This window comes from Diceros bicornis, chromosome 7, assembly GCF_020826845.1.
Source record: "Diceros bicornis minor isolate mBicDic1 chromosome 7, mDicBic1.mat.cur, whole genome shotgun sequence".
Lineage (NCBI taxonomy): Eukaryota > Metazoa > Chordata > Mammalia > Perissodactyla > Rhinocerotidae > Diceros > Diceros bicornis.
The window spans coordinates 13,875,923-13,892,028 of NC_080746.1; the positions used below are offsets into that span (position 1 = coordinate 13,875,923).

General features: G+C 48.6%; 1 protein-coding gene across 13 annotated transcripts in view; it reads right to left on the bottom strand.

Moving 5' to 3' along the window:
- The window catches only part of GRAMD1B (GRAM domain containing 1B), a 234,389-nt gene that overhangs the window by 18,272 nt on the left and 200,011 nt on the right, over positions 1-16,106 (bottom strand). For all 13 annotated transcript variants that reach the window (XM_058544965.1, XM_058544963.1, XM_058544966.1 and 10 more), the window contains 8 exons: positions 11,476-11,560; positions 10,814-10,917; positions 9,941-10,036; positions 8,560-8,640; positions 5,715-5,830; positions 3,692-3,848; positions 2,364-2,553; positions 547-690 (listed from right to left, as the gene is read on the bottom strand). In XM_058544965.1, coding sequence (XP_058400948.1) covers positions 547-690; positions 2,364-2,553; positions 3,692-3,848; positions 5,715-5,830; positions 8,560-8,640; positions 9,941-10,036; positions 10,814-10,917; positions 11,476-11,560 — 973 coding nt within the window. The remainder of the gene's footprint in view (positions 1-546; positions 691-2,363; positions 2,554-3,691; positions 3,849-5,714; positions 5,831-8,559; positions 8,641-9,940; positions 10,037-10,813; positions 10,918-11,475; positions 11,561-16,106) is intronic.

Sequence of the window (16,106 nt, forward strand, 5' to 3'; positions counted from 1 at the left end):
TCTGCGAGGCCAGAGTCATAGTTCCTGCTGTGCGGCAGATCTGGGGCAAGGGGATGAGGCAGGGGCACGGAGGTGCAAGGCATGAACTCTGAGAGTCCTAGATTTGAATCCCAGCTCCGCCTTTCTTAGCTGCATGACCTTAGGCACGTAATAACAGTCTGAATTCCAGTTCCTCATCGGTACTGTGGGGGTCACAATACTCGCACTCAGGGCGGATTTCAGGACTAAACGAGATAAGGTAACGTGCTTGGCGTACAGAGTGCCTACCAGTAAGTGGCAGCTGCTGTTCTGTGAGGCCTTGTTCACTGGCGAGCCTTGGGGGCCCAGCACCAAGTGCCTGGTGCACAGTGCGTGAGCATAAAGCTGCAGCATTGGGGGAAGGAGCAGCAAGCAGGGCCCTGTGGGTGCTCCGGCACTGCATACGCCAGGAGGAGGGTGCCCTGGGCCATCAGGTGGCCTGGAAAAGGCGGGTGCTTGGGAAGAGAGGGAAGAAGGGTGGACAGAGAGGGAAGGGTATGGGAGGCGCCAGCCCCAGGAAGAACGGACCAGAGAAGCGTCGCTGCTCCATGAAGTCCCGCTGGAAGGGCGAGTCAGTGAACAGGAGGTCATAGAGCTTGTCCACGCTGAAGTTGAAGACTTCGTTCACGTACTGCCGGCCACTCAGGTCCTCATAGAAGGCCTGGACCTCTCCTGTACAGAAGAGGATGAAGAAGTAGACAGTGAACGCAAGAGGCAGGTGACCCCAGGGACTTACGTCTCTGTGGCTAATGTGAGAACAGCCACCAAGGGTCAAGGGAGGCCATGCAGTAGGGCAGCTGGGCCCCGAGACTCCACTGTTTATGACTTCGCATCAGTCTCCTTCTTACACTGGCATGCTCTTTACTCTAGTTACTCCATTCATTCAACCTTTACAAGAGTTTGGGAGTGTACTATTTGCTTTTACACTTTCAAGCCTTCCTAATCAAGGTGATCTTCAACTAAAATTTAAATAAATAACTACTTCCTGAGCTTGCCTGAACCCAAAGGATCAGTTATCAAGAGTCTATACGTTAATCACAATTGAAAACAATGTCTTTGCAACTCAAGACATAGGTGTGCTCAAGGGAAGCTGATTAATCTGTAATAATCTGTTTATATAAACCTTCTAATGCTGGGCTGATCTGCAGGGCCGTGATCTCTAACTACATAAGGTCTGCTCTCCTTCCGCAAGGCAGCCTACTTCCCCCATGACTTCAATAACCTTTAATTCTCTGAAGTTTCCATCTGCCACAGAACATACCTGAGGGTCCAGGCGAGTTGCTAAAGACCCCGTGCTCCTCCCGAGCCCTCGGCACCCCACAGCCCCTAACTACCGTGCCTGCAGGGGCTGGTATCTGATCTCAAGCAGGATGCTGACATTTCTGGAACCCCCTGTAACACTGAGAAGGCCAGGGAGGAACTCAGGAGCATCCTACAGGGTCAGTCTCTATGACTGTATAGGATGGATATCGTGCCAGCGCAGTGGAGGGAAAGTTCACTTCTTAGTTTACATGAATGGCACCCCCATTATTATGCAGTACCCAACCTGTGCAGTCATTTGCACTGGCCCCGCATCCTAGATGGGAGTGGGGAAACCAACCAAAGGAGAAAACCACTACAGGTGACCTGCAGGAGAGACTGTCCAGAGATGGATGAGTGAGCACGGCCTGCATACACTCACTAGTCACAACCTACCACCAATTCAATGGAGGTAAACCATCAACCAAACTCATGAATACTGAGATTTGGCTTCTCGCCCCAGAATGTAAGCAGCAGCATGTTCCCGAGTAAGGTCCTAGACGCTAACCCTATGCAGGAGGGAAGTTAGAAGCTTTCTATTTAGAAATGTTAGAGAGAAAGACAGTCTCCAGAGTCTGTCTGCCCCAGCAACACCTTTCCTTCTAGCCTGGTCTGACATTCCCACATTGGAGTCACTGAAGCAAGTTTCTATTGAAATCTAATTATATCCAGGGAGCAGCTGACTGGCACTTTCCTGGTGGCATATAAACATTGCCCTGCCTTGCACTCTAGGAGGGACAGAGCTGCAAGGCAAGCCAGTGCCAAGAGGGGGTACATTTAGTGACAAGACTGGATGGCAGGACAGAGCATCATCTGTTGAGGAAAGAAAGGTAAATATGGAACAATGAGAATCCTGCAGTGAGTACCTGAAAAAAGATACCTACGCTAATAACAACTGCACTTTTTTTTTTTTAAAAAGCTCTGTTACCCACCCACCTTTCCACCAGGAACCCAGAGACTGACTCCAGTCTCTACAGAGGGACATCCTTTTAGCCTTCAAAATGGAAAGAGGAAAGACCACTCTGCACCCATTTTCAAATGCCCACCTTCATCGTGGGTGTCGGAAGAGTCACTGAGCTCGGTGGGGATGTCTTCATTGTCATTGAAGTCCAGTGAAGGGGAGTTCACCGGCGCGATGATCTCAATCTTCTCCCCGATGATGTTGTCGATGGCGAGCTCCTTCTCCAGGGACCCGTCGCCCTCCAGCACCTCCTCCTCCAGGGGCAGGCCGTCAAACTGGGATGGAGACAGAGCCGTCACCCAACAGGGGCAACCTGCTCTGGACCCACTCTCCAAAGGGAGGCTGGGGACCCGGCCTCAGGAGCCCTCACATTGACAACAGGAGCCGGGCTGGAGTCCCGCTCTGGGGCTTTTCCCCAGCTTTGCCGTGCAAGACAGAGAAAGCAGTACAAGGTTCTGCCCTTCTCTTGCTCACCACTGAACAGCACACCAAGCCCCACAAGTCAGCAGCATCGGCTCCTTCAGTCACAGCTTTCCCAGAGCCACATCCCCACCATGCTAGAACAGGGGGTCCTGCCTCTCACTAGCACCTGGTTTTCTAAGAAGTTCAAAAGGCTTCCTAAGCATTTTTTGATTCATTCTCCCATTCGCCCTGGAAGGGAACAGATACAATTCTTTACATTTTAAAGATATCCTCAGAGGCAGAAAATGGAGACTGGGCATCCAATGAATGATGTTTTCATTTTAAGGCCAGGTGGTCTGACCCCTAAGCCACAGGAATACAAGGCCCCCTTTTCTGGGAATCCTTCCTGAGGAGCCCCACCCATTCTTCTACCCATCAGCTTACACCTGGACATTCTTCTTCATCAAGCTTCTATCCCCTCTGTAACCAAGTCCCAGAGGACAGCGGTCCTTCTTGCACATTTGTATCTCTTTCACAAAGTCTAGCACAGTAGGAAAATAAATTGGAGTGCATATGCTAGGAACTCAATAAATATTTATTGAATGAATGAATAAACAGATAACAGTTCTATAGTCCTATATTCATGTATGACTTTCACTTTAGATCCAGGCAGTAAAAAAAAGACCCGGAATAGTTCTCCACCAGAGGGGCTGATCTGCAGCAGCCCATCAAGAGCAAAGCTCACACAATGAACTTGAAATGTTTTTATCTGCTCAGAAGCCAAACAAAATCTTGTACGCAAAGCACTGAAAACCCAGCTCTGCACCCTGGGACTACACCATCAGAAGGCAGAGAGCCCATCTGCTCCAGGATGCCTCCTTGAACAGACTGACCACAATGTAACCAATCTCCCTCTACCTGCTCCCCAGGTTGGGGCTCCGTGGAGTTGACTAAGCTAGGAAACACTGGCCTCTTGATTGGGGGTGGAAGCAAAAGGCTTTCCGCCCATACCGAGACAGGGGCTTCGCTGCTCCCTGTGGATGTCAGTGTGCTGTTGGTGATGGATTTCTTGGGCAGCTGTGGACTGGCATCTGGCTTGGTCTCTATGCTGCTTTTGGATGAGCTGTCATTCACTTCATTCTCTTCTACGGGGATCTCTTCACAATAGCTGAAAAAAGACACCATGAGCCCATGTTAACCTCAGTGGCCAAGACTGCCAAGTGTTCTCAGAACTTCAGACCTGTCTATCCAGCCAAAACTATGTGCTTTCCTACTTCTTTACTTTGTATATGATCCTCCTCTAACCACCCCGCACCCCCAACACTGCTCTCCTGAAACTGCCTTCCCACCTTACACCACCCTCCCTTAATAAAATTTCTGGCTCACCTTTTCCAGGCACCCTCCTTAGGTTTATCCTTACCTAAATATGATCATTATTTGTCTTAAACTATTTTTTTTCCATTGGCATCCCATCCCATCCCAACCTGGCCACTTGAATCAAACATCTGGGCTGTGAGCATACATTTCATTTCCCAACAGTGACTAGGACAGGACTCTGGACATGAGAGCCCTTCACTGGTACTGCCCAGACTGTGGATCATAACTAGTGAGCTTCTCTGCACTGTACACCTGAAGGGAAACCCTCTTTGAGATAAAGGTGGGTGCCTTTCTAGGGACACCTCATGGATGCCACTGTAGCCTCTCCCAAGGGAGAACTCATCATCGTCGCCATCAATATCTGACTTATAGTTTACAAATTATCTCATGTGGATGCACAACAACTCTGAGTAAATCATTACATGTATTTTAGAGGTAATCAAATAGACATTCACAGAGGTTAAGTGATACCATGATTAAGTGTCAGAAATTGTACCTGACCCCAGGTGTCCATACTACACAATTGATGTTCTTCCCTTGCTTTCTATTCCTCTGTGCCTCTCACACTATCACCAAGCCTCCACCTACCTTCCAACCTCAAGTATGCTTGTATCCCTTTGGGGTCCCATCTTTCCTAACCTATCAACAGCAGTGACACAGTGATACTCCCTTTTCCTTAAAACTTCCTTACCTTGGCTTCTAGGATACGAAACTCTCCTAGTATTCCTCCCACCTCACTGGATGTTCTTTCATGATTTCTTTTGCTGCTTCTTCCTCTTGTTGAGTGTTCCTAGGCCCCGTCCTTGATCTCCTCCTCATGTCCATTCAGTCATTTGGTGGTTTCAGCCTATCTCACAGCTATCCACTAATAACTCCCAAGTTTATGTCCCTAGCCCAGACTTCCCCGGTGAACTCCACACTCATATACACAAATGCCTACGTGACATCTCCTCTTGACTAAGAGTCACCTCAAACTCAACCTGCCTAAAACCAAGCTCCTGATCTTCCCCTAAAATCTGCTCTGCCTACAGTATTGCTCATCTCAGTTTGGAACAACTCTATCCGTCTAGCTGGTAAATTCAAGAAAACCTTAAAGCCACCTTTGGTTCCTTTCCAATCCATCAGCCAATCTTTCAAGATATTTCTGGTTCTACCTTTAAAACATATTCAGAAACTAACCATTTATTGCCATTTCTACTGCTATGCCCCTGGTCCAAACCACCATCATCTCATCTAAATGATCTAAATTATTCAATAGCCTCTTAGCCAGTCTGCCCTTGCTCCTCTTCAGTCTATTTCAACCCAGGAGCCAGAGTGATCCTGTTAAAATGTTAAGTCAGATCTTATCAATTATCAATTCAAAGCCTTCCCACGGCTTCTCATCCCACTCTGAGTAAAAGCCAACCATGGCGGTGGCAAAAGGCCCTCAGAATCTGGCCCCTGATCTCCCTGACCTCCCTCTTCCCACTGGTCCTTTGTTCATTTCACCCAGCTGCCCCTGGCTCTTCCCTCTGCCTGGGAGGGTCTTCCTGCAGGTACCCTCAGGGTTCACTTCCTTCAGGCCTTACTTAGATGTCATTCCCCAGTGAGGCCATCACCAGCATCCTAGCCTCTCTTGGAAAGGCTCCCTGGGCAACCTGCCCTCTACCTCGCTCACCCCATCGTGTTGAAGTCGTCATCGGGGGGCACGTAGTCCTCGTCGTCACTGGTCAGGCCCAACTCGTTCCCGTAGCACTGGTGAACGAAGTGCCAGAGCTCCTTGGGGCACAGGGGCTGCAGGAGACAAGAGAGCAATTCTGATCCTTCCTTCTTCGGGAGAACACTCTACACAGAGACACTGAGTTGAGCTGGAATCCCACGAGGGTAGGAGAAGCCAAACTCCACTCTCCCTAGCCGAACTAAAAGGAGAGCAACGCCTCCAAGACAACCTCATCCACCTCCCTTTCCCTCCTCTCAGGATCTTGGAAAGACACCAGTCTTCTGCCTAAGAATATGGCTTTTAGCAAAGCAAGGAACTTGGCCTATTCTCTTAACTTTGATTTGCATAATGGGACCAACTGGCCCCTCGAGAATGGTAACTGTCTACCTTTTGCTCCTATAGATGAGGTCCAGCATTAAGCGGCATAAACTGATGTTACTCTGGGGACAGAGTGATCACAGAGCTTCTGATTTGGACTCAAAATGAGCGCCAGATGTCCCTTGAGCCAGTCTCCTCCACACTGCAGAAATCTTCTCATACTAAGAGTGGCCACACAGGCCCTGCTGGATCACATCCAAGAACGAGGTACAACCTCAAAGGTGTCCCATTTCACAGTTAGACAGTTTCTGTGGTTAGAAGGCAGCCTACACTCTCAAGGTTTAAGGGAACTCAAAGGTCATCGCATCCAACCCTCTCTTGACTACCTGAATACTTCCTTCTTTATTCTCAAGTAGAATCAGTTTTGCTACAGTTCTACGTATTAGTTCCAGTTTTTCTTATTTCACTAGGTGTCTACCTGTCCTCCTCAAAAGCACTGTCCTAAGAAAAGTTAGCCCTCATGAGGTTCAGAGTTTCAGAAAAGTGGCAACAGAATGTCAAAGAACTAAGATCAGAGGAGGAGACCATGAATGAGTCTCGAGTTGGGAGGAGGGGGAGAAGGTGGTAGGGATAAGTATGTGAAAAAGAGGACAAGAACATTAAGAAAAACGGAAGCAGTCAATACCTTTAAAAAAAAAAAAAATCAAAGAATGTTTCCCATCAATAGATTTGATAAAGAATCTGAAAACTCGCCGAACCCATCCTTTCAAGGTATGGTTTAAGAAGCAGGCAGCTGGCAGGATGCCATGAGCCAGGGTTCCAGTTTTCCACCTAAGGAGAACTGCCTAGAAGGGCACAGTCAGGGCTCTCTCTGAGCCGGCAGGGTTCAGGGGTGGCAGGTCTCTGTGCTGGCCCTCAGTGCCCTCTCCTTTATCTGGACCTCCTCTCTCCTACGTATACCATTCACCCTGCCTGAGACCCGTTTGCCTATCTGCCAAACCACGTCCCCCCTTTCTTAACAATCCACCTTCTCCATGCAGCATTCCCCAAGCAGTTCCACCCGGCTCAGCTTGTCCGACCATAGTCAGGACAAGCACAATTAGCGGACCCTATGCATCAGGCAGAACTCTTACAGTTATTTTGTGAGAGCTTTTGTGAACCATATAGATGACCCTCTGTCTTATTTAAAAATGACAGTGCTTGTGAACCGAAAATTCAAACCTGCCAGTGGAGACTCAAACACGTTATCATTTTACCATTACTGATGGCTAATAAAGGCAGAAGATCTCAGCTCAAATAAGTTACCAGGATTTATACCAGGGCTATATAGACTTTCAGGTTAAAAGAAACTCTAAATAATGAATCTTCTCAATTTTCTTTAGATAGTAATAAGTTTGGGCTCAAGTCAAGGTAGATACACACATATTTAAATACATAAATGTCACATATAATTATAATGTTATATAATTATAATTTTATAATTTTTTCTCTGTTTCTTTCTCTGGCTTGGAGGCTGTTTCTCAACACCCCACGGCATCTGAGGGGGAGTTCTCTAAGGGCCACGACCAAACATCTCCTTCATCTGCGTCTCTTCACAATGTCCTTCAAACACTCGAGCAGTCAATGGGTGGCTGTATTAACTCTATTTTCCCGTTTTCTGTATTTTTGAGGCTCTGGCATCTGAGGCCTTGCTGACTGGGGAGGGACTGCCCCCTCCCAGGGTTAGCTAATTCCTAGAGATAGAAAACAACTTGCCCAGGGTGGAGGTGGGGGTCCTTTCATAACCAGCCAATCCAAAGCCCAGACCCCCAACGAGCTTCTTTATCTAGCTCTTACACTCCAGGCCAATATTCCTCTGCCCTAATTACCCCAGGGACAGGCAGCACGCAATTAGAGACAGTCTCTATAACCCGAAGCCTGATGAAATTATTCAAACTGGCCAATCCTAAACCTGCTCAGCCTGCTTACCCTGCCTCATCCATTCCTTCCATGAAATCCACAATAAAGACTCTTGCCCATGCTTTCCCCTTGCTTTCTCTGCCTCCCGACAGACCCCGGGGCTTCCCTGTGCGGCCCTGCGTGGCAGGATGTGCCTCTGCTTCTAGGGATCTGTAAGTGCAAAAACTTCTTCCTTCATGATAGTCATTCCATGTCTGTGCGTCTTACCTGATTGAAACAAATCCTGGTACATTTTAAAACAGTGGTACTGAAGTGTCTGAAGTCAATGAGGGCCTCACTCCAGGCAGCAACGAGGCTGCTCACATAAGAGGCAATATGCTACTTTCAGGACTCAGGTCAACACCACCAGTGGGAGAACACGTTACTCACCACAAGTCTGGGGGACTTCCAGAACCATGAGGAAACACTGGAGCTGGCCAACGCCACAGTAAGAGCAATCTCTCCACAGGACCCACATCCAAGGGGAAAGAACATTCTAGGTGGATATGCATCTTGAGGCTGAGGGAAGTAGCTAGGCAGTACTTACCTTTTCAAGGAGAGCATTCTGCCAGAGCCGGAACATCATCATGTATGTCCTATCCCGGGCTCCAAATGAAGTGAAAAAGTGCTAAATTGGAAGAGAAAATGGCAAGAAATGCCTATTAGGACTCACGATATAACGAATGGAGACATGGTGCTCCTTCCTTCAAAAAAAAGCTACTGATTACATCCTTAAACACCACTGACTCTCAGTTATCCGTGATCACAGCACAGGTACTCTAGTGATGGTGATCAGCACACCAGGGGCCTAGGTACTTGGGACCTCTAAGTCCCCACGGCAACCAAGTCCATCAATATTCACCAACACTTTCCTCAGTGCTTCTCTGTCTGGTTTGAAGCTTTCATAAAAACTTCCTTCACCTACCTACTGGAACTGGGTAAATGGTGAGCTGTGACCCAGCCTAAAGGGAAGAAGACAAATCCACCAACACACTCACCTTTTCAATCATTAAGTCAACAAATATCTGAATATTAAGGCTAGGCACTATTCTACACGTTTTGGGTACAATAGCAAACGACAGAAAGAGACCCCTGCTCTTACGGTGCTTACATATTAATGAGGACCCTTTATAAAGGGTGGGAAGAAAGTGACAGGAAAACCAGATTTTACTGAACACACTGTAGGTGCTTCACAAATGCTGTTCATTTAAACCACATAAAAGCCTTGGAAAATAAACATAACTGCTAACACCTAATCAAGAGAACAGGCTGGTAACCTTAGGTGACTTCTGTAATCACAAAGCTGACTCATGCCAGAAACAGAATTCAAACCAAAGATTATCTGACCCTAAAGTCTCATGGTTCTTGCCACTGAACTGCCTGGGTCCAAGGTCACAGTGGACCTTGTGTTCAGCAGAAACCTAGGCCACCCCTAGCCCTGAAGCTATCAGTCTTCAGGCTCTAGTTAAAGGTCAAAGATCACAGTGTTTTCTCTGCCCTAAATTTTATCTACCACATTTTCCACATACCAATATGGACAACCCATTTCCTATCAGACTCCTTATCCCTCTTGGTGAGCTAAGCTAACACATAATGAAAACAACTTACATTTGTATAGTGCTTTACAATTTAGCATTTTTAAATGTCTGATATCATTTCAAGACTCTGTTAAATAGGTATTGCTGGTTCCATTTTACACATGAGAAAATTGAGACTCAGAGAGGTTACGTAACATGCCTACCATCACGGGACTCAAATTCAGGTGTCCTGGCTCCAAGTCCAATGTTCTGCCATTCCACCCTCCCCCCTCTCAGACTCCAAACACCCTGCCCACCATGGAGGTGGCTCCTGCAATCTGCATCACCTTACTGCCTCTCCCTCCAATCCTACTGGCCTCCATACTGATGCAATGATTAAACTCTACTTACTTTTTCCGAGTCAGTGCAAACTTGGATGGCATTGGGAATGAGGCGAGCTGTTTTTTCTTTAGTCATGGAGCAGATGTCTTTCAAACGAACAGTCAGCTGGCATGGCCACAGGGACAGAGAATGGACAACAAGCAAGAAGAGGCATTAACAGAGTCAGACAAAGAGTGTTCACATGGCACCAGTGCAGACAGAGGAAATCAGATCACAGTCTGTGTATTTCTAAATACATAGAGGACCTCCTGGTGTCCTGGTAGGGACCTCCTTAGAGACCATCTGGGTTAGCCCCCTATTTCACAGAGGCCACACAGCAAAGTGGTGACTGAGCCACGCCTAGAGCCCAGGGGTGTCTTGATTCTTGTTTGGAAAAGCATTCTTCCTCATTTCTACACAGTTTGATAAATGTGCAGAGGTTCCCCACTATTTGCCACTTACAGAAACACTGGCACTGGATGGGACCACAGAAGTTATCTAGTTTATCTTTTCCACTTTATTTTGTAAGATGAGGAAACAGAGGCAAACAAAGAGGCAAACACAGCTAATCAGCTGCAGAACCCAGAAAGTATACAAGCCAGCTCTGAGTCCCAAGGCCAATGCCCTTTTTACTCTACTATTCTTCCTTCTGCGGTGACTCCTGCCAAACATTTACCTGCATTTGCCAAAAGCAAATGCTCTCAATGCTCTCTTATAAACCCAAGAGGGAGGGAGGCGAAGACATAGTAGGGGAAATCTATGCTTCAAGACTCAGACATGCGCTTCTGTTAATTATACAAAAGCTTGGGTAGAGCATGAAGTCAACAAAAGGAAGAAAGTCGGAGCAGCTTGCTCAGCCATAGCCAAGGGGACAGCCCAAGGGAGGGAACCCCAGGTCTTTACCAGAGTTTCCCAGCGGAAGATGTTGCTGTAGAAGCAGATCCAATTTTCCGAGAGGTAGAGTCGGCCCTGAAGAAGAATGTCTCTTTGGAGTGCACATGAGTAATCTGTGGTAGGATGGGGGATAGAGGAGCTCAGAGACAGGAAGCATTTTCAGCAAAACACCACAAATCAAGCATGCCACCCCTCTCACCAGCCTGGGAGAGCCCAACTGCCTACTACTGACTAGCTGTGTGAGACACTTGAAGTATTGGCAAGGGAATCCCTAGCATCTCATGATCAGGAACATGAAGGATGTGAAATACACTACTGCTGAGAGACCAAGGAATGGATGAGATAACAGAAGGAGGAACAAGTGAGAGGCAGAAAAGGCCAACAAAATTGAACTAACACCCCTCCCCCATTTGCAATTACCCCAACCCCTTCACTGCTGGACCATCTGCAGAGATAAGAGTGGCAGTCACTCCTTCCAGGTTGGGCTCTCTCTCTCTCGAGGTGGGGGCGTGGGGGTCAGTGCCCTGGACATCCTCTCTCCCTGTTCCAGACAGACGTTCTCACTTGGGTTGGCTCTTACTTGGGGAACCTCTAGACAGAAGCAGGCTGAGCGCAGTCCCCTGGACTCCCTGACTTCCTCTCTGTCCCCACACCCAGGTCACCCAGCTCACCAACAATGAGGCGCTCCGTGTCTGGAAGCTGCTTAAAGAGCTTTCTGAAGTCTTCATTTCTCTGCTTGTAAGTGGGGCTTAACACCTGCATGACAATGGACAAGGTTAGTAGGATGTTCCCAGGTTCTGTGGTGCAGGGTGCAGGAGGAGCACCTGCTTGTGCGTTTAAAAGGCAAAGATGAGGCTCTGATATCCCATAGACCCTAGGAGGCCAAGTTACGCAAAGGGGGCTTGGTACAGAAAAACATGATGGAGAGAATTTGATACTGCAAAAGGCTTTGAACCCAGTGTCCATCAATGGGAAAAGGTCAAACATACTAAGCAGGGCCCACATTACATCCCAAGATGAGAGAGGGAGCTTCCTGGAACCTACCATGTCAGCTATTGCTGTTCTGCCTTCTGGCTATTGCTGTCAAGGCAGCACCACCTTGACAGTGAAGCAGGGGTCTGAGGGGGCTCTCCAAGCCCCCCAGCAGGACCCAGCTATGATGGTGCCCAGCGCACCCCTTAGAAAAAGTTATCATGACTAACAGAGCACTTGGTTGTATGTGAAATTCATGATGAAAATCATAAAACATAAGACTAGTACAATGTTATACGTCAATTGTATCTCAATAAAACTAGTGGGAAATCACACTTTTACAAAGACTGGGTTTAAAGAAAAACTTATAAAACTAGTACTAGAATAAGCCCAGAAGTAGAGAATTTAAAAGCACAGCTGGCAACTATAGGCATACAACCTTCATTCCCACACCTTTACAAGATTATCTAATCCAACCCTTCATTACTGATGAGGATGCTAAAGCCAGAGAGCAGTCCCCTGCCCAAGGTCCCCCAGTCCACCAGTGGCAGACCTCTCAATCCCTGGTCCTGTGCTCACCTCCCACTACCACCTTTGCGTCCAGATGCCCCTGAGCCCACCTAGCTTTTTGAGTGCCTCAGTGAGGACTCATACTCATCAACCGCCTTAGCAAATCCTCCCTGGAAATTCCATGAGCCAAGAATCCTGCTCCTTCTGAGCTTACAATCTTAAAATTAAAAAAAAAAGTGTGTCCCATAGACAAAAGGCACCCAAGGATGATACATGAAGTGCACAACTCACGAAGAGCCGTGCATCGCGACAGAGAGACATCTGCCCTCCACCCAGGCGCTTTGTTGATCATCAGACAGTCCTGGTGATGGTGACAGATGGGTCTTGGCCATTTACACTTTCTCACCTACTTCCCTAGGAATGCATTGGCATACAGCTGTGGTGACGATGGAATGAATAAGCTTGGGACTGTTCAGTTTTTGGCTTTCTGCAAAGCTAAATGGCCCACAAGGAGGCCGAGGCTGTGGCCTGAACACATTCATAGCACACACTGACTACCTGAGCTAGGAGGCCCAATGACTTTTGTGCTAGAAGGAGTAAGAGTATTTCAGAAAGTTGGGGGGCGAGAAAATGGCATGATTTAGTTTGAGGAGGTTTTTCAGAAGAGAGAGAGAGAAGAAAGTGCTTTCAACTTTGTCTATAGTTCATTTGAATTTTAAACTTTTCTTTTGGCTTCTTCATAAAACAAGTTGTAACAGTGCATGCCCCGCTACCTTCCCCAAAGCAATCTATGTTGTAGAGTCCCAAACTTCAGGAATCACCTGAACCAAGTATCAGGGCTACTGGGAGTGAATATTTGGAAGCCAGCCCATCCCGTGACTCCTATGGCTAGAAAACCCCTCAGAACACAATGTTCCTCTGGCCCATGTTAATATCACACTGAACTGAGATGTCCAATCTCAACAGCTGCCTGGCCTCACAGAACAGAGTCCACACAGTGAAAACCCTTGCTGGACCACCTGACCATCAGCAAGTTCCTCATTATGTCCAATGGACCTTCTAGAGCTACAATGAAGCTCAGGTGCAAAGAGTTATCACCATGTACCAAGCACCGTCTTAAGCCCTTCACATACATCATTTCATTTGACCACAGGGTTGTCTCCCTCATCTCATTTACACACAAGAAGTTGAGGCACAGAGAGGTTCAGTAGCTTGCCCAAGGTATGTGGTTACCAAGTGCAAGATTGGACTGTGAACCCAGGCAGTCTGACCCAGGGTTCCTGGTCTGAGTCGTCACTCTCTGTTGCCTGAGGGTCCCTGCCCCAGCAGAGCACACTCTCTTGGGGAGGAGATGTTCACCTACTTTGAGGCCCCCCACTAGCATTCCATGCCCACAAATGGATCCTTTTTGGGGGGATATTGAGTTTTGCAAGATGAAAAAGTTCTGGAAATTGGTTGCACAGCAATATGAATGAACTTAACACTACTGAACCATATACTCAGAAATACTTAAGGCAGTAAATTGTATGTTATGTGTATTTTACCACAGTTAAATTTTTTTAAAAACTGTATCAGTCAAGTGGGTCTTTATATTTACAAAGTTCCAATATCAGCCTGCGGACCAGCCTACTAGGTGGCCCCAAACCCCCTTCAGATGAAACTGGACATCAAGCACCCAGTTACCTGCAGCCTGCAATTCCTACAATTTCTAATGTTCTTTCCCTATTGCTCTCTCACCCTTGCTTCTCTCACATCCAACAGGAACTCAGACATCTACAAAGGTGGAGGTGCAGGGAGTCCGGCCATAATCTCCAAACTGGAGGCAAAGGGAGGGAGCTGCTCTGCTGCTTTCCTTGGAACAAAGCTGTAGCTGTGGGGAGAGGGAGGGCAAATCCAGCCCTCACCTCTGAAGTCAGCCAGTTCTACAAGGACTGGCTTGGGTGCAGGGACTCATTAACCCAGGCTTGCAAACAAATGCCCTGATTCTACCAGGCTGCCAATGTGGACGGCAGGCCAGCCTTTGCCTCCTAGAGTGTAAAGCACAGAGCTACATGAGATTGGCCTGCCACCATATATCCTCCTGCCACCAGAGACCATGACCCTCTCCCTCCCACCTCCATGCCCTTAAAGCAGTCTCCTCCAAAGGTGAGGCATGGCTCACCTATCTTAATGTTAAATGGCCAAAGAATTTTGGTTCAAGGACTGTCAAATCTGGGGCCCTCAGGTGGCAGGGCCAAGTGGGGGCTGACAAGAGTGCGGCAGAACTGTCACACAGGCACAGAGAAATTAGGGTGCACACTCACAGCTGGGATTTCCTCAGATCCATGCCAGCAACAGAGTTCCTCACCAGCAGGTATATCCGTGAACCTCTTCAGGTACCACTGCAAAGGGTGGCTGTTCTGCTCCAGCAGGAGGCTCCAGAGGACCCCAGATTCCGTCAGAGATTCCATTGCTCCTACAGCTCCACTCCCCAAAGGAGCCCCACTCCTTGAGCTTTGATTCCCTACTGTCCCCACAGGATAAACAGTCAGTCTCGCCCAGGCTGAACGCAGAAGGGTGACCTCTGGCTTCTTGGCAGACGATCTATGTGACCCTGAGTGCCCTCCTTTTCTCTCCTAGAGCTCTGTTCCAGAGTGAAATTTCACAAACGGGAGGATGTGGTCAGCATGGTTCTTGGGACAGGCTGGCCGGCCAGTCTCCCATGGCCAGGGTGTGCTTCATCCCACTCGGCTTCCACAGTGTGGCTGGTCTTCAGGCTGAGGCTGACCCAGGGAGGGTGTGGTGAAGCCCCTCCTCCCGGTCAGTGTGAACAGCCACTCCAAGAAGCCAGCTGAGGCCAGAAGACGCAGACGACACAGCAGGTGCAAAGGGAAACTGCGCAGGAAGAGGATGACCCCACAGCCAGGTCGAGGTCCACCCCACCAGTTACTCACACACAGCAGAGCGGCTCATAGTTGGTCTGAAATGTACAATCTCTCCTCCGGGCGGGCGCTGGTTGCTATGACTCATGGCCCTCTCCCAGGCAGAGCGGCCACCACTGGCTGTGGCAACAGGGCCTGCTCTCACTCCCACCCTACACACACCCCTTCCTCCCAGACCATGCTCCTCTTGGCTGACCAGCAAATAACTTCTTTGTTAGATTCTCCCAGGGTGGGAGGGAAGGAGGGAGGGTGGGTGGGCAGGGCCAGAGCCCTACACATGCTTCAAGTTACAGGATCTGGGTGATGGTGCTGGCCAACGTCCTCCAGTAACCCCCAGCCTAGCCTGGCCTCCCCAGCAGATGTTTCCTGCAATGGAAAGTAGCTGGCCAGGGCTCCAAAGGGGGGAGGGGGAGGGGGAGGTGCCAGAGGCACCACTGTTATGATGAAATCCGAAATTTGACTCAAACAGCCAGGGATTTCTTGAAGACACACTCTCCGCTCACTGACCCATCTGTCCACCAACTGCCCTATAGCAGCAGCAGCAGCAGCAGATTTGGAAGTTGAACACATCTCATTTCAGACGTGCTCGTGGGGAGAAGTTGGGCAGATGGCCTGGAGAAGTTGAGGTCAGCTCCGGGGTCTGTCTGGGGCATCTCCTTCCCTTCCAGGGATCCTGCCCTGCCTCTTGCCCTAGCATGAGGGGGATCAAAGCAAGAAGATTCCCAGGCAGCTGCTCAGACCTTGAAGGCCAAGTTATCCATGCTAAGAGCAGAGAATTTGGCCCCAGGTCAAAAGTTGACAGCCAAATGCAGGGAAATGGGATCTCCAGGAGATGAACGGGAGCCAGGCCAAGAGGGACAAGAAGGGCTCCAGGTAGAGAAGCAGGAGAGGGATTAGAC